At 35.2% G+C, this 17,190-nt stretch overlaps 1 protein-coding gene across 1 annotated transcript; it reads right to left on the minus strand.

The window, feature by feature from the left end:
• Positions 1-2,107: 2,107 nt before the first annotated feature.
• LOC126818396 (tripartite motif-containing protein 2) lies at positions 2,108-16,986 on the minus strand. Its single transcript, XM_050545802.1, has 3 exons — positions 16,856-16,986; positions 7,687-7,780; positions 2,108-4,760 (listed from the first exon to the last, which is right to left on the minus strand). Exons 2-3 carry the CDS (start codon positions 7,754-7,756, stop codon positions 3,679-3,681), a joined length of 1,152 nt encoding a protein of 383 aa, XP_050401759.1. The 5' UTR covers positions 7,757-7,780; positions 16,856-16,986; the 3' UTR covers positions 2,108-3,678.
• Between the last annotated feature and the right edge of the window lie 204 nt (positions 16,987-17,190).

The following is a 17,190-nucleotide window of genomic DNA, read 5'->3' on the forward strand; positions in this document are numbered from 1 at the left end:
CTGACCTGGTCGACATGTAACACAGTAAATCTTATGCAAGAACCTATAGGAAAGCAAACATGGGTAGGATAAACCAGCACCCGGCAGTTTTCATCAACCCTTCCTTAAGTGTCAAATTTGACACTGAACCCCGCCCACGTGTATGGCGCTATCAGTATTATTATGTGCCGCATGTGCAGCTCAGTGGTTCTGTTGAAGAGTATATAAGTATATATCCATGCCCAGAGATTATCATTGATATTTTGTTTTCTTCATTAAATGTTCTATAATCAATTTGAGTTCATTTTAGTGTGGATTAATTGTTCATATTTTATATTTTCCGAAAAATGGCGACCTATTTGTTTCCCCAGGTCTTTTTGAAAGGCCATGTACGAAGTGTATGAAATAGAACTACACCATAGATATAACTAATAAGATAGATATTTTCTCATAAAACTAATCGGGATTACTTGTAGAATGTGGTTAGGGAGTCCCGGTGGCTAGGTGGGTAAGGCGCTGGCTCGCTAGCCTGGAGGTCGGGTGTTCGATACCTGCATTGGCCGAGAAAGTTCATCCCGATTTTCCGACGTGGTTTCCCCTCGTCAGTGATGCAGAACGGAGGGCCTGACAAGGACAGCTGTCTAGTCCTTTGGATGAAACGAAAAAATGAGGTCCCGTGTAAACATTGGAATGCACGTAAAAGATCCCTTGGCAGTTGGAATTCGATATAAGAGTAGGCGATAGTGCCGCTGCCCGGGCAAAATTTCCCTCATAGCACACTGTATGGCGTATGCCCGTCTTCATTAGCCCAGTATTGGAGCAGAACAGTAGGACGTTAAACCCCATTTCATTTCATTTCAGAAAGTGGATATTGTCAGAATCATCTGTAGTTCAGCAGGGCTAAGACTAGTAATTATTTCCCCAAATTTCATGATGCCAGTTGAGTTATAGACAATTTTTCCCTTAAATTTTTGTCTAGAATTGGAGAAACGGGATCAAATTTGCAATTTCATAGCAGTTTTGGGTAATACTGATGATATTACAGCGGAGGGATAGGGGGTGTAAAGTGTCTTTCTGCAGAGCAATCATTGTGTCGGAAGTGAGATTTTCACCCCAGTCAACTTCAAATCCGCGTAGCAAAAAATCTAAATGGTCAACCCTCTACAAAATTATGATGAGGAGATTGCCAAATCTGGTCCCCATTGTGCCTATAAAGATTGGAACCAACGGAATGTTGAGCAAAAAGCTACAGCCTGTGATGTTACAGCCATTTAACATTGAAGTCAATGGGCAAATAATTGCTAGTCTGAGTCCAGCATTCTTGGCGAAGGAATGTTTTTGAATGGGATTTGGGGCGAAATACAAGTAAAGGGAGATAATCAAAGCAGACGAACTTTCTTATTTTGGAGTTAATTCCCATGGATTATCATTAATGGAAGTTGGATAAAAATCGAAGTCCCGACCTCCAGACAAGCGAGCCGCGAGCCAACGTCTGACCCACTTGGCCACCGTGACCCCCTGCCGAAAGAAAGCACCCATTTTCATTGCGCGTGTCACTTCGTTAAAAATCATAAGTGTGTCCTGATACTGGAGTGGAACGAAAAAAGACATTCTATATATAAAGTTTAGCAAATATAATTATCCATTTCCCCATACCCCCCAACCTGGCTTTCACCTTCGGCACTTTGCTTGCGGTGGCCAGCTTAGCCGGCAACATTCTCAATCTCAGCCCCTCCAAAAAATTCCATAGCCCCACCAAATTTTACGAGCTGGCTAAGGCCAAGGGCCCGATGGCGAGATATCACCTGGGCGATGCCCTGACGTCCTGTACAGCATTAGAAACATCGCTTTGAAAATCTAGAAGGGATTACCATACAGAAAAAACTGTTCGTTAACTAATTTATTGACACATTCTTCACTATTTGTGGTAGAATTACTTATTTCAATTCAAACCGTAATGCTATGTGTTGAGATTTGAACATTTGACGCTGTTTTAACTTGCGCAAAGCGCCGGAGAATGTATCAATTGTACAGGCCGACAAGACAATACCTCGCTACAAAGTTTTAAAGATCATTGTATGACAACGGTCCATGCCTATTTTGATAATAAAAAAAAATCATAACTAGCGACATTGGGGAGATTGTTTTCTTTTCTTAAATAGGGTATCTAATAAAATGCTTTACATAATAAACATTTCAATGACTAGATATGTTCAAACATCATAATAACATTAACCACAAATCTTAAGAACCGTAGCCGAAAATTAATTCAATAATCACGTAAATAAATAATGACCACCGCCATAATGTAATATTTCAAGACGAAAAAAAAGTTTATAAAGAAAATACAACTCCGAAAATTTACCAAGATATAGAGGCGTTGTGTTGTCAAAATGTGGTTTAAGGAAATGCTTTGGAATTAGCTATTTTGGGCATGTTCTACTGCTAAACAAAACTGGAACATGCATTATAAAGTGATGATCTTATTAAAATCAATAGAAAATAACAACAACTTTAGAGGGCCTCAATTACCTTTGATGACTGATAATTATTGGACCAATCTGCCTTTTGATGGGGTTATTTTTTAATGTGTGTGGACTTAAAGTCTATATTTCTTTTAGTCTGGAATATTGTACCTTTAAGTCATATTAGACCCCTTTCAATTATAATTTTTTTGTATAAAGAAAATGAATGAAGACTGAAGAAATGTATCACAGTTGTCAAAGAATAATAAAATATTCCTGGACAACTAGTAAAAAGGGTATATTAAAGTATACTGATGTCCAAAAGAAAGTATACACACTAAAAATATGTCTAAGTTTTGTTTAGATTAAAAACAATTGATAAAACATTACTGAGCTTGTCTCTTGCATCCAAACTCAACATTTCTAAGCAACAAAAGGTAAAACAAATTGAAATTGTACCCAAATACCGTATAGAATGGAAAAACGACTTTGGTTGATGCAGTATGAAATGCACAGCGTATACTTTCTTTTGGACATGAGTATAGATCTCGTAACTTAAGATTACCAACAACCATATAAGATCACCATAGAGTCACTTTATCTCTTACATATATCTCATGCCAGGTGTTCATCCGCCCAAATGATTCACAAGCAGGGGAAACTTGGTTCCCAGGCGAACAATTTCTAACCGAGCGAATCTCAGCTCGATTAGGAACGGGGGGGGGGGGGGATTTGAGCCAGGAGAGGATCTCCAAACTGTATAAATATCAAATGAAACACCAATATACACAACCATACACGAAGTAACAGCTCACAAAAAGGTGCTGCTTCAGACTGCATCCTCTTTTGCACTATTGAATTATTGAGGTTAGAAAAGCTTGTTCATGTTAATTTTCGATGCTCGGGTGACATTTGTTAACTGTGGCCATGGGAGCGAAAGGGATCCGATTTGTTTCATTTGATTGCAATTCATAAAGCAATTTAGTTTCAATAATAACCGCATAATAGTAAAACATTTTAAAATGGGGGAGGAAATCTGGCCAATCTGGGATCCCAAGGGGAGGAATATGACATGGGTCTCTGAGAATCGCTGTTAAGGTTTATCTACATTTTCGGAACATTATAAATGGGACCAAATGTATTGCTGAACGGCCATATACATATCATTATCTTAAAATTATGGTCGAAAGTTACAACAAGCATACGATAAATAAGCAAGGCTACTGCTATATAGTCAGCGCCGTGCTATCCGAGCCTTTAATGCACCGCGAGGTCGTAAGGTATCATGTTCGACTTTAGAATTAATGTCTCCGAAATTCGAAAGTTTAGACAAAAGCATGCCGTCCTCTGTCGAGTTGAACGAAAATGTGGTCAGAAGACCATCATCAAATTCTCTAACTTTTATAGGTGGTGCTATTCTACTTTCTCGTATATCCTGATGAGTACGGAACATTTCTTCCACGTTGGACTCATCTTTGGCACTTTTTAGTTGTTTACTGTGTTCCTTTAGAGTTGTGTTGCGGGCTTTCAACAATTGAATCTTTTCAGTTAATCGGGTCCTCTCTTTCGTAATTTCACTTTCGGCAATATCCCGCAATTCTCTCTCTCGCTCGCACAAACTGACACGAATTTTATCAAAAGTCTGATGTATACTTTGCAGGAGATCAATTTTGGTACGGTCAAGTCGGATGATCGTAGATTCCAAAGCCATGCGTTTTTCTTCTAATAGCTTTGTTTCGTTTTGCATTTCGGTTAAAGCTTTATCAAGCAATGGAGTATATTTTTTCATTGCTTGTTCTAAATCCATGACTAAATGGCCAGTTGTCTCTCTATGATCGATGACGGTGCAATCACGACAAACTGGTTTTATGCAGGGTTCACAGAAGAAATTCAATGGTTGCATGTTATGTTTGGAGCAGAATGTCACCGTGTATCGATCGGTATGTTTTACGAAATCCATTAACTGAACGATGCGATGGTCTGTTGGTAGTTGACGCAGATTCTCTTCCGTCGAAATGAAATTGTGTCTACAAGACGGGCAATGGATTGTTACCGCTGTAGGCATACCGCGTAAAGATGGCGTCAACGTCAGACGATACTCGGCCTCTGTTTTAAAGAGTTTAAGGATACATTCCATACAGAAAGAATGGTGACAATTGAGAATTTTGGGAGTTTTATCTGGTTCCGAAAAACGATCCTTGCAGACATTGCACCTTAAAAACACATCTTCGAAATTTTCTTCATCCAATACCATGCTCCGTTTATTGAGAGAGTTCAGGGAGTTATATATTCCCTCATTTTTCTTCAAGACAGGAGCTGAAATAGAAAAACACAATTAGATTATTATAATATTCAAGATGATCAAGTGAGAGAATAATACATTATACAATATATGGAAGAACAACTATTAAGGGAATGAACATCAAGTATAAGATGTTCTGAAATTAAAGGTACTAGGGTTTAACGTCTTACTTTACACACCGACTGGACTAACAAAGACAGGTCTAGTGCTATGAGGACAGGGTTATTTTACGTGCACGCCACTATTAATCTGATTAAAATACAGATCTGTATTTCGTTTCGGTTTTTTATACTTTCGATGACCTCTACTACATGGAGATCTGACCGGTTGTAGTGGGAGGTCGCGTCAGAGGTCATAAGAGCGGTTTATGACCCTATGACGTCAGACATTTGATTAACCAATCAGCGTTCACGTTTCTAGCGGGTTACCCTCAGTCCGCGCAACTTACGCCAAACACTCGCCGTAACAGACCGTTTCATTGGCTAATCCCGAACGCGAGTTATATAACAACTCTTCCAGATCCTAGTGTAGTACAGACAAGTAAACGAAATTTTGAATTATAAAAAACGGAACGAAATAGAATCTGTGTTTTAATCCGATTGCGATAATACCGTGTACACAGGATCTAGATTTTTTGTCCCATTCGAACGACTAGATAGCCACCTTGTCAGACCCTCCGTCCTGCTAAGGGGAAAACCACGAACATTATAGGTTCATATCACAATTTAGTTTTCATATAATGACTTTTAAATTTTATATCTTCGACCCGTATCGTCTACAGTTTTAATTTGATATCACAACCATAATAGTGATATCACGGGTAAAATATCCCGAGTTGGTCCCGAGTGCATGGACGTGAACATCCCCCGCCCTCTCTCTCTCTCTCTCTCTCTTTCTCTCTATCTCTCTCTCTCTCTCTCTCTCTCTCTCTCCCCTTACACACACTCACACACACAAACACGAAATACAAAGCAGCAATAATATCAAAGAACAGATTTTCTTTTTTCTACATACAACGCTGTTCACGACAGAATTAGATTTCTTATTAAACACACACGTTATAATCAGCTTTCAAAATAGTATCCAAGTGTTAAATAATTTAAGAAGGAAACTTACTTTTGACAGCCATGTTGAATATTATATTCTAAGTTATATTAACTTATATTTAGATACATTTATAGTCTGTACCAATACGACAGATGTCACACAGGCTAGTTAAATCCCTTCCAATCAATAATGAAATGAAATTGAGGTGTTATGAGGTAAAATGTACACTGTATCTTGGTTTTTCTTCCCACCCAGGTATCCCGTGAACACAGAAAAGGGGAAACCAGCCTGGAAATTTCTAGGAACAATCTCTGCCAGCACGGAGATTGAACCTGGTTAGTGAGCCACCGTGACTCCCCAAATAGTAGCAAACAATTCAAAATAATGTTTTTAAGGGAGCCGAATCTCTTAGATTCGAGTAAGAAAAAGAGTGTTGTATTGTGTGGATTGGGACACAACCTACAGAATTAAATTTTCGTTTCGAAATATTAAGGGGAAGTAAGTTTTTTACTGATTTTAGTTTCGCTTTTGGATTATATCCACTTTACACATGTAATCGACACATTAAACATAATTTAATTACCCAAATCAAAGCTGCTGTCTTGTCAATTTAAACAAGTTTCGAAATTGAACAATGTTTGGGAGCGGGATAAAAATAATTTCTTTGGCGGGATTGATAACGATTTTTAGGGCCGAGATAAAAATGTATAATTAGGAATTTGATCTTAACTGAAGTCTTCGGTTATATGGCGATTCATTTATGTTTGAATAACACTGCAGATATTATACCGGTTGTCATTTTTAACATACATACTGTTTGTTTTTGGGTTTTTTTTAAAGGTTACTTGAAGAAAAAAAGGGCCTTACTCTGTCTTAACCTTGTATTTAACTCCATTTTTAATTTTGTAAAGCTTTCGAAAGGTTTTGTAAAAATTCTATTTCATACATTACGTCGTACTTGACCCAATATCATTTTAATGCTATACATGACAGGCTGTTGCTTTATTTAAAGCCCCAGTACAGTAATCTATAACTATATAATCTATAGTTAATAAAATTACATTTATAAAAAAAATACAGTTTTGTTGAAAGTAAAATATACATAAATTTTACATTATAAATATTAGTAAGCGACAATACTGTACTACACGCCCTTTCTCTTATTCAGGCTTAAAATTTCAATAACTATAATATCACCGGTCGTAAAATTTATACTCATTTTTAATATTGTGGTATCAGGCATTAGCAATTAACCGAACAATGCCAATTTACTGCCCTAATGAACGTATAACAGACGCAAAGAATCAATAATGTACAGTAAATTGGGTTATATATGGATTTAGATATTTGGGATCGATACATTATATAGGTTATATGGCTTTATGCACAATATAAGTTATATAAAAAAATTTACTGTATATATATTTACTAATGCCATTTGTAAAATATAAAAACATAGGTATAATAATAATATACAGAATGGGTTACATATAGGTTAATTCCCAGGTTATTCTAACTAAACACACACACATTATTCCATGCTAACATCATTTTAAAACGTAAAATACATGAAGTAAAATACAATTCTAACTGGTCTATACAGGTTATTATTTTTTAAACACGGTTCTAACTGGTTACAAGATTTTATTTTTTAAACCAATGAACCAAATCATGCATGGTCATTGAACTCAGACCAGTATAGGCCATAGGTCATAGTGAGGTCAGGTCGAACCTTTAAATATATAAATTACTGTCCCACAATGATTTACATCATACAATAATTATGAATACATTCACCAAGTTTTCTGTCTAAAGTGCAATGATGACCAGACACCACCAGAAGGACTAAAGAATTGTCTGATATTATCATGTGTAAACTTACTAAAAACTTACGTTTTTCTTTGGTCAATTCTTCTTTCATTGCTGCTTCTTCCCTCTCAAAAAAGGAAGCTTTAGCTGCCATTATAGTTCTACTTGAAACTTTTAACTGAAACGTAAGTAAAGCAATACGTAAAAACAGTAGTACCTACAGAGTATGTTTAAAACATACTGACCTAAAAAGTATAAAATAAGACCTACTGATACACATCTCACTATTAAAGTATTATATATCAATTACAGATCTTTCATCGTAAAAAAATCAACAGACTTCGTCACAGAATAAATATTAGATTTCCGTTTATGGACTACTGCTATGACAAAGTGTACGATGCACTCAATAGCTTTTAAAGATGTGATTTAAAACGGGTTTGACGCTTCTTGAAATGTAAACACTTAGTTTCGTCAATATTACAGTATCAAGGTTTCATCTTTACCATTTCTACATTTTAAAACAACGGATGGCCTTTTCAATTTATATTTCAGACATGTAAACACATTGAAACGATTCAAAGTACTTAGGACAACCTGAGAATTTCCTCTCGAATACAAAACACGTTATGCGTATTACTGAATCCAAGATTAAACTACTTCACTTGCTACTTACTATACAACGTGACGAAATTAATCGGATATAAAACGCTGATTATCTTTCTATATTGTGGGTGGACATTGGATTATATTTAAAGATGCATTATGTAAGATTTAGACAAAGAGCTGACGTTCTTGGCTTCTTGCTAAAATAGTTCTAAAATAGATAATGAAAAATGAATACATTAAGAATTTCCGCTAAAGAAGTATACTATATCAATGGTTGAAATTTTGACCAGAAATAGTCTAAAAAGTCACGATTGCCAAGTACCATTGCAACGAAAATGAACGAAATCTCGATCGGAAGTCTGTGAGTGGCGTCCGCATTAACTTTAACCGATGCTATGATCTAATCAATTCAATCTCCCAGGAATCCGATGTTCTAGAGAGTTTATTATGAGCTTGTCATGTGAATAAATTGGAGCCAGAAAAAAGACCTACCATGCAATAGGCAGATTTAACTCTTCCATAATGCATCTTTAATCCACAGAGAGCTTTGCGGTAAAGGGCATTACTACCACATATATATACGTATAGGTTAAGTTATTTCAAACCAATTTTGTGGTTAATAAGTGGACTCAACAAGCTAACACATATTATGAGAATATGTGAGTGCACAAGATGTGTAATGTACGAGCGTACATTAAACGTTTCAAAAATTTTTAACTTTGCTTTGGGATTTGAAAAGAAAGTTTAGCCTAGTTGTTCGGGTGGGACAAAAATCGTGATATACACGTGTAGTAAACATTGGCGTGACGCATAAAGGTAGCGATGGCAGCGGTGCTGTATTTAGATAAAGAGACACTCTAGGCTATTCCATTTATGAAGCCCATCCCAATCTCCGCCCTCACGACTATAGAGATGAAAATATGTTTTGAACGCAAGTGAGCAAATCCAAGGATGATGTTTAAGACACAGTACGCGTGAAATAGGCCTATGGCAGTGTCGAAAAATATTATACACCTTGTATTGTATGCTCATATACGAGAAAGATATTAAATAATTATATTTCTTAATATACAGTCTATTTTGCAAATGAAATGTACATTTTATATAGTACGTCATAGGTATAGATTACAATATAATTGATAGTTTTTTTAATTTCTATGCAGCACCATTTCATTGGTTTAATTTCAATAGATAATAGGATAATATACGTATATATGGATTACAGTTTTTGACATCGATATGACGATGCACTAATCACTAAAAATAAATACTGGTATTCGAAGCGTGTGTATATCATTCACTAGTAAGTTGATGTATCTAAAGGATTAAATTGATAAGGTAATACAATAATGTCAATGTACGTACGTACGTAGTCTTACATATTTCTGTCAAATGTCAAATCAAACGAAACACTATGGTAATCCTACTGACAGTCAGAGACGGTTTCCATTGTGTCCATTTGATGCATTCTTAGTCGTTTTGGGGATATTTCTATCGAGTCTTGAAGAACGACCATTTAACCCCCAAAGTGGATTGAGGCTATCTCATTAACTTAACAAAAGCAAATAAATTTAAATTATAGTCGTAAAGCAAATACGATTCTAGTTTAACCAAATGCATCAAACACGTGACATTTTATTAATCGAAAACTGTTATGACGATCTACGATCTACGACCCGAGTCGAGTGATATGGTGTTATTGTTTACAAGTAAGTCAACTTAATACATTTAAACCTTCTGTTTGATGTTCGCATAAGATCGACTCTTCAGTTTAAAAACACGTGTATTATTTATACGTATAGCCTGTTGACAAAATATTGCAGGGTTACCAGCCCCTGGGACAATGCTCTAGAAGGCATACCCTATCGTTTTCACTAGCCGTGTCTTGGACTTGGATAGTATGGAATAACCTCGGGGTAATAGCCACAGAGGAGTCACCAAACAAGCTGAAATACAAGGAACTTGTCCAAGGTGTTTAAATACTCGACACAAACTATGTCATTTCGGGACTTCATTTACGGTTCAATTTTATTTTAATAATTCGCTTGCGAGCAGAAGTCTCTAGCAGTGTGTGTGTGTGTGTGTGTGGTGGGGGGGGGGGGCTGGAGTGGAGGACCAGTAGAAAACCCACGAGGTTGGACAGGCGACCATAATCCTTGTCACGTAAATACATTCCACTTGACTCAATGGCAGACCTTGTGATGCAACGCGCAAGGACCTATGTTAGCTATAATATATGAATCAAAATAACACGTGGTATCGGATGTGTTAAAAAGGCTAAGCCAGTATGGTTTATAATCAGTTTCTTTATATAATCTAATTAAAAGTACAGGAGCTGTTTGTACTTGAAGGCGTGAGTCAATGTAAGCCACATTTACACTTCGATACGACATGTGGGTGTTTCCATTATACTATTCAATTTGTAGAGCCAAAAATGTTGTTAACACCCTTGTATAAAAGGTTGAAAAAGAGAAATCGGTTAGCAGATGTCGTCCTACGCTCCGGTCTAAATATTAGATTTGAGATCATCCATACGTGATGTAAAGACGGATATTAAATTATGACCAGATGAGTTTCGAATATATAGGTTCTCAGATGCTCTGTTCCTGGATTTTTATGTTTATTATTTCAATGTATGAAATGAAATCAAATAATTCGCCAGTAATCAGTGATCTAGATTGATTCAATCTAAATAAGTTATTATCTAGGACAAAACAGGTTTGGTATGCATGATTATATCATGGAATTTTCTAATATTACACTTTGTTTGCTATAGCACTTTACAAACAGACTTAAAGGACAATATTGGTGTCAGTCATTATCACACATGTGATAGAACTCGTTATACACGTTCCAAATATAATTCTAACACAGAGATCATTGCTACGATAAATGTGTAATGAAGGTTTCAACAAAAGGAAGTGACGAACGCAAAAGGAAAACACGAGTTATCCTTCTATATAACTGACTGAAGTGAAGAGTGATAACAGATACACGGGCGAATTTCTGTTCCCTAATAATTCCTTCGAAGACCAAAAGTTGTTATGTGAGACACCAACATCATCATCTCCCTTTTCCAAAGTTCTGTAACCGCCCTGCTTAATACACATACTTGGGTTTCTTCTAACTTGTATGTCATTTAAACATGTACATCAAAACTAGTCTACATGTCAATAAATAACACAGGTTTTATTTTGATTGATTGATACGTACATGTATATAACCTCTCTGAAGGTAAGCTTTGTTCACCTGTTGGCGTCAGCTTGTGAATATAGGTGTAGTATGAAATGCTTTCTTGTCCTCCACTGCGCACCAATCCACTCACTTCTTCAGTCCAAACAACAAAAGTTTTGTTAGTCAGTTCATTGTGAACTCAGTGAAAAGCAGTATCAAGTTTTCTTTACAAAGTAAGCATATCCTTCTTTGTGTACGACAACCGTCACTATGAAATGGTGCTATATTGTTTTAGATACTTTCAGTTCCGATTACTAAGCACACTAGACTCCTGTTAAGGACGTATATTCAAATGTTTTTTTGGTCTTAGAAACACATGACCAACATCATTAGTGCAAGCAGTCATGCTTCAAAAACTGATCTACCGTGTCATTCATCAGATGCAGATTAGTATACACAAAGAAACCATGATGAAAAATGATCTAACTAGGGTCCCATTCTACAAACATTTTAGTTTATAATAAATAAAATGAAATGAAATGAAATAGGGTTCAACGCCCAACTGTAATTCTGCTCCGACTGGGGTAATGAAGACGGACATACGCCATACTGTGTGAGGGAAATTTTGCGCGGACAGCGGCGCTACGGCCTAACCTTATATCTACATCCATGAACAATACAGGACAAGGTGATGATAATGATGTTTATTGTCCGTGTATATAAATAAATAATACGTTTTTCTATTAACAGTAAGTAATAACAAAATATTTGCCTGTAGCTTTTATTTTTTTACTACAAAATCACTGATGTTTATCCGAGCGTTCACTTAATACAGTTTATGAAAAATAGAATAAATGGTGCGAAAATAGGACCAAAAAAACTCAAGTAGCAGAAAAATCTCTACACAGATCTTCCTTCACAGCATCGAAAATGTGATAAGGTCATATAAAAGTTCAAGTAGCTTACCAGTTTGATTAATATATCTATCTACTACTACATCATTCTTTTTTGTGTATATGCACACGCCAACAACTCTTTACTCAAGCTATTTTTAAAAAAAATCTTTATCGTACTCCGATCCCCAAATTTGTTGATATACAGTACACAATTACTTCTTTCAATTTATGATCTAGTTGGGCAACTGAATTGATTCTTGTCCAATACAAAGCACCTTTTCCCAAAGCACTATTTGTTTAAAAAGTTATATGTCACATATTTTCATTTACACTGCATTTAGTAAGCAGCATCGAAGAAGGGTGTAGTGCCGTTTACATTTTGAATGTTTAAGAGCCTATTATTGGGCGGGAATTTCTTGCTTAGCGACAAGCTTTTTCACTAAAACTTTATATCTCTATTAGTACTATTGAAACACGAATACTTTAAGCAAACGTCCTAAATGAGACCCACCTTATCTTTTATTCCAGTTTAAGGGGTTCACCGCGGGTCAGTTATGAAACTGCTTGTCGTGGTGCACTTATCGTAAGAGCACAAAAGTGAAAACATTAAAGTACACAGACATTGGTCTATTCAGACGTTTTATTTACGTCACATTTACATTAACTTGCTTTTAAAGATCCATTATCCAATATGATATCTTAATGAAAAGGACATTGTTTTCAGTAGGAATCAATTCTGTTTAAAACTTCAATGTTGCTTCAAGTTGATTATCACTGACAACATCTATCTATCTATCTATATTGGTATATTTTCATTCAAGATCATTTGAATTTCTTGATCAATCAAACTGTACTAGTATATAGGCATACGGGTCTTGTAGGGCGTTATATGAATAATAAAACCCAAGTGTATACAACTGGTTAAGGTGGGCGTGGGGGTATTGTTTTACTGTTTAAAGGCTCAATACCACTCTTGTTGTAACTGAATAATATTTCCCAATCTTTATTCTTGTCAACAAATTGTACTATTTTACAATATTCCAATTAATTGGTGATATAAATTTCATCACCTAATTTAAAAAATTGGAAAAATTCAACTAAATGATTTGAAAAGCCTGACGTAAAGCTTTTCAAATGTGACTTGGATTTAAAAATATTTTTGAACCCTCTGGACAAGTAAAATAGGATTTAATGGATAATTTACACAACAAGTAAGACACTAACACATCTAGTACTTAGAATAAGGCTATTTTTTATTTTCTGGAGCTGTCAAGCCAGCAAGAGTGTTATTGTCCCTTTAATATACCGTTTAAATTCCTTGGGCGCTATACTCCTTTCTTTTCGTAAGTAGGTTAATGGTGATCATTAATCACAGAATCATCGATTTCATAAATTTTATCGCCCAGTAGATAGACCATGTGTGATATACCATATACAATAAGTATATGAAATGTATATGAAATCATGGGAATGCAGAGAGAGAAAGAGGGGAGAAGAAGACCCCGTGAAACCATTTCTTGAGGTATCTAATCAAAGAGTTAAACATACATTATGCAAGAGCTAAATCTGCCTTTTGTAGGTCTTTCTTTATGTCTTAAATGTTATATAAATAATTACTTAGACATCAATTAACTTACCAAGAAAATAATCAAATCTCGGTGCCATCGGACACTCTATATTTTCAACAGATTTAAATACGATTTGCGATTAATAAGTTAACGTAAAAATGGATAATCGAGACTTAGTTTATTATCGTAACAACTGTAGCAATGACACTGTTCTTGTAACGGAGACAACTCGGCTCAGAGTGAAGTAATTTGACTGAAATTTTCAACATATTCCCTTATCATTATCTATTTTGTTAACTTTTACAGCAAGAACTGTCAGCTCCTTATCTAATCTTACACACCTTGAGATGTTATTTGCTTTGATCTCCCATGCACGTTATGAAACGTATCAACCTGTTGTGACGTCATCAGAGGGTGATATCTGATATCGGCTGTGACGTCATCAGAGGGTAATATCTGATATCGTCCCCAGGTTTACATCGCTCTGCAATAAAAAAGGATACACATTCTTTTTTTTAAACATTTTATTCACTTTTTTGTACAATGTTGTCAAACGATCCGTACGACGAATTTTGCCAGGCCCAGGTTACTTAGTTTCTTCATCTGACCATCAAGAATTTGTCTGGAACTCTCAAATTCTGGATTGTGTAGTATATCCACATCAGTTTTATTGGCAATCCGTCCGTACGGAACTTTTCTATTTTTCTCGTTTTCCCTTATTTTGTGACATTCAATTACTTTTTTTGATTATCAGATATCCTCTCACAGCCTCACATAACAACTTTTGGTCTTCTTAGGAATTATTAGTGAGCAGAAATTCACCCGTGTATCTGTCATCACTCGTCACTTCCGTCTGTTATATACAAGGATAATTCCTTTGCGTCTGTCACTTCCCTTTCTTGAAATCTTCATAACGCATCTATCGTAGTAATGATCTCTGTATTAAAATTATACTTGGAACGTGTTTAACCAGTTCTATCACATATGTGATAATGATTGACGCCAATATTGTCCTTTAAGTTTTTACGCATATGTGATAATGATTGACGCCAAAATTGTCCTTTAAGTTTTGGGGAAACTACCTTGATTAACTTGGCTGTACAAGCTGCCCTACATAATTTGAATAACATTTAAAATATCTGAGTACTAGGCTCTACATTAAACCTATGTGTTAGAGTAAGTTATCTTTTAGTTATCAAGCGTCTATTTTATGGAATCAATTACCTTTTAATATTCGAATTGCATCATCACTAGTTAATTTTAAAAAACAGATTAAAACTTTCTTATTTTTAAAGGCTTATAACAAATTTTAACACCTATTATTTTGTCTATTGTAGTTCTTGTATGTATTTTATGAAATAATTGCTTATTTAATGTATTTTTAAAAACTTTTTTGATGTTATTTACTTTGATGTTATTTACTTTGAATGTATGTTTTTGTTACACTGTAAAGTGCCCTTGAAAACATCCGTGAAAGAGGCGCTATATAAATTTTGTAATAATAATAATATATAGAGGTATACGACCAGCGGCTTGGTCCCGGGCATAACTAAACCTTTGCATGCCACTTATAAAACTATACACTTGTATAAAAATTAAATCGTGAAATGACACATGGCAGCTATATATTTTCATTCTATGATCCGCGTTTCGGGCTATTATAAAAAGTTTATGATGCATTATAATATGCATGACAGGATCGTGTCACATTATATTTGTACCTTGTTCAACTTTTCTGTTGATTAAACAACTAAACGTATATACCAGTCGGCCAGTCAAATATATACAATAATGACCCACTACAAAAAGATGTAAGCCTTTGATTAAAATACTTAATGGTCCGTTGTCATATATAAGACTTTTTAAAAATGTATTAATAAATGTATATATTTAAACATTTTCATTATATGTTTTTAAGTACATCTGTCCAAAATGAGTTCTTTGTTTTATCATTTCATCAGATTGCTTGAATTGAAACATATAAATTTGGCAGGGCAAGGCTGCGAAATGACAATTACACGCCTGTTTATGCAGCGTGCTTAGATTCTTACACCGGACGTAGTTCTTATTTTCGTAGCAATGCCATACATATAAGAAAGTTGCCATTTTCGTTCAACACGTATAATCACGCCCAATGTATACCATAGCCACACCCAATTAAGAGCGTTGAATCTTATAGTGGATGCCATGATTGGCATGTAAATCATTTATCAATACTATAAAACTGTGTTATGGTTTTGTTGCATACAACGTCTGTCATTTATTTCATGCTTTGTGATTACTGATTTTCATATACAAAAACCCATCGCTGTATAAAACGATTACTACTAAGGGGAAAGAAAAGTGTATTGTTCAAAAGCGACCTTGTTTAAACGGATCAACATTCCTACATTGTTTCTATAATTAACTGACCTCAGTAATAAATATACGTATTTTTGTTTTAAATCCATGACCTGCACGTTCTACAATAATCTACGTATAGGCTAGTCTCAACAAAGGTATAAGCTTTTGAATATTAAGCCAGAGGCTAAGCAATAAATGTCTTCATGGAAATCATTAAAAATAAAATTGATTATACACCTGTGTCGTGACATATTCTGTAAATCAGGTTGAAATGTATTGTAAACAATGGAAAACTACCAGGATAAAACACATCTTTCGGGTATTGATAAAGCAGTCTCGATGTCTATTGAAATATTCATGATCTTTCCTCATAATGCGACTGATATAATGTAGGAAAAATATAAATACGCTTTTTGTGTTTTAGGCATATGTCATATCCGCGTGTATACACACTTGTCTTGATAAGATTGTCTCTATTTTGAAATTGGTTGACATAAAATGTCTAGTTATTTGTGGCGGGTCGTTACACTCAGTGTAAATGTTGAAACAATGACAATGGTTTAAATGCTGATTTTGGTTGTCTTAGAGAAAAGGTTTTCAAATGGAATCAATTCAGAACCTATCCAGATAATGTGTAATAGATATAAGCCATAAGGTACTCACGGTGTAGCTGTCCACTGATATCAGAGTAAAGGCGATATGTATCGACTTTTTGTTTATATGTATCCTTTCTGTAAGTGTGTACTGTTCATTATACACCGTTATTGACTCAAGATTGTCCCTTAGTACGCATGTCTAGTTTCATAAACTGTACTTCCCGCTCATCTGACCTAATGGGGTCAAATATTGCGTTATACAGCTTTGAATTCACGAAAAAAATATTGTGTGCGATTTATTATAATATATACATTATACAAATATTAAACAGGTCTAAATTTAACCACCAATTCAGATGTAACAATTTATTTGCGCGGAAATTGGAAAATCAATAAATCTAC

Source organism: Patella vulgata, chromosome 4 (assembly GCF_932274485.2).
Source record: "Patella vulgata chromosome 4, xgPatVulg1.2, whole genome shotgun sequence".
In the NCBI taxonomy this organism is placed as follows: Eukaryota; Metazoa; Mollusca; class Gastropoda; family Patellidae; genus Patella; species Patella vulgata.

What these genes read in the sequence shown, in the direction of transcription:
- LOC126818396 (XM_050545802.1), bottom strand. Translation starts at nt 7,756, where the DNA reads ATGGCAGCTAAAGCTTCCTTTTTTGAGAGGGAAGAAGCAGCAATGAAA. An exon ending in AGAATTGACCAAAGAAAAAC is followed by an intron (nt 4,761 to 7,686) that starts GTAAGTTTTTAG and finishes TTTCTATTTCAG; the next exon opens with CTCCTGTCTTGAAGAAAAAT.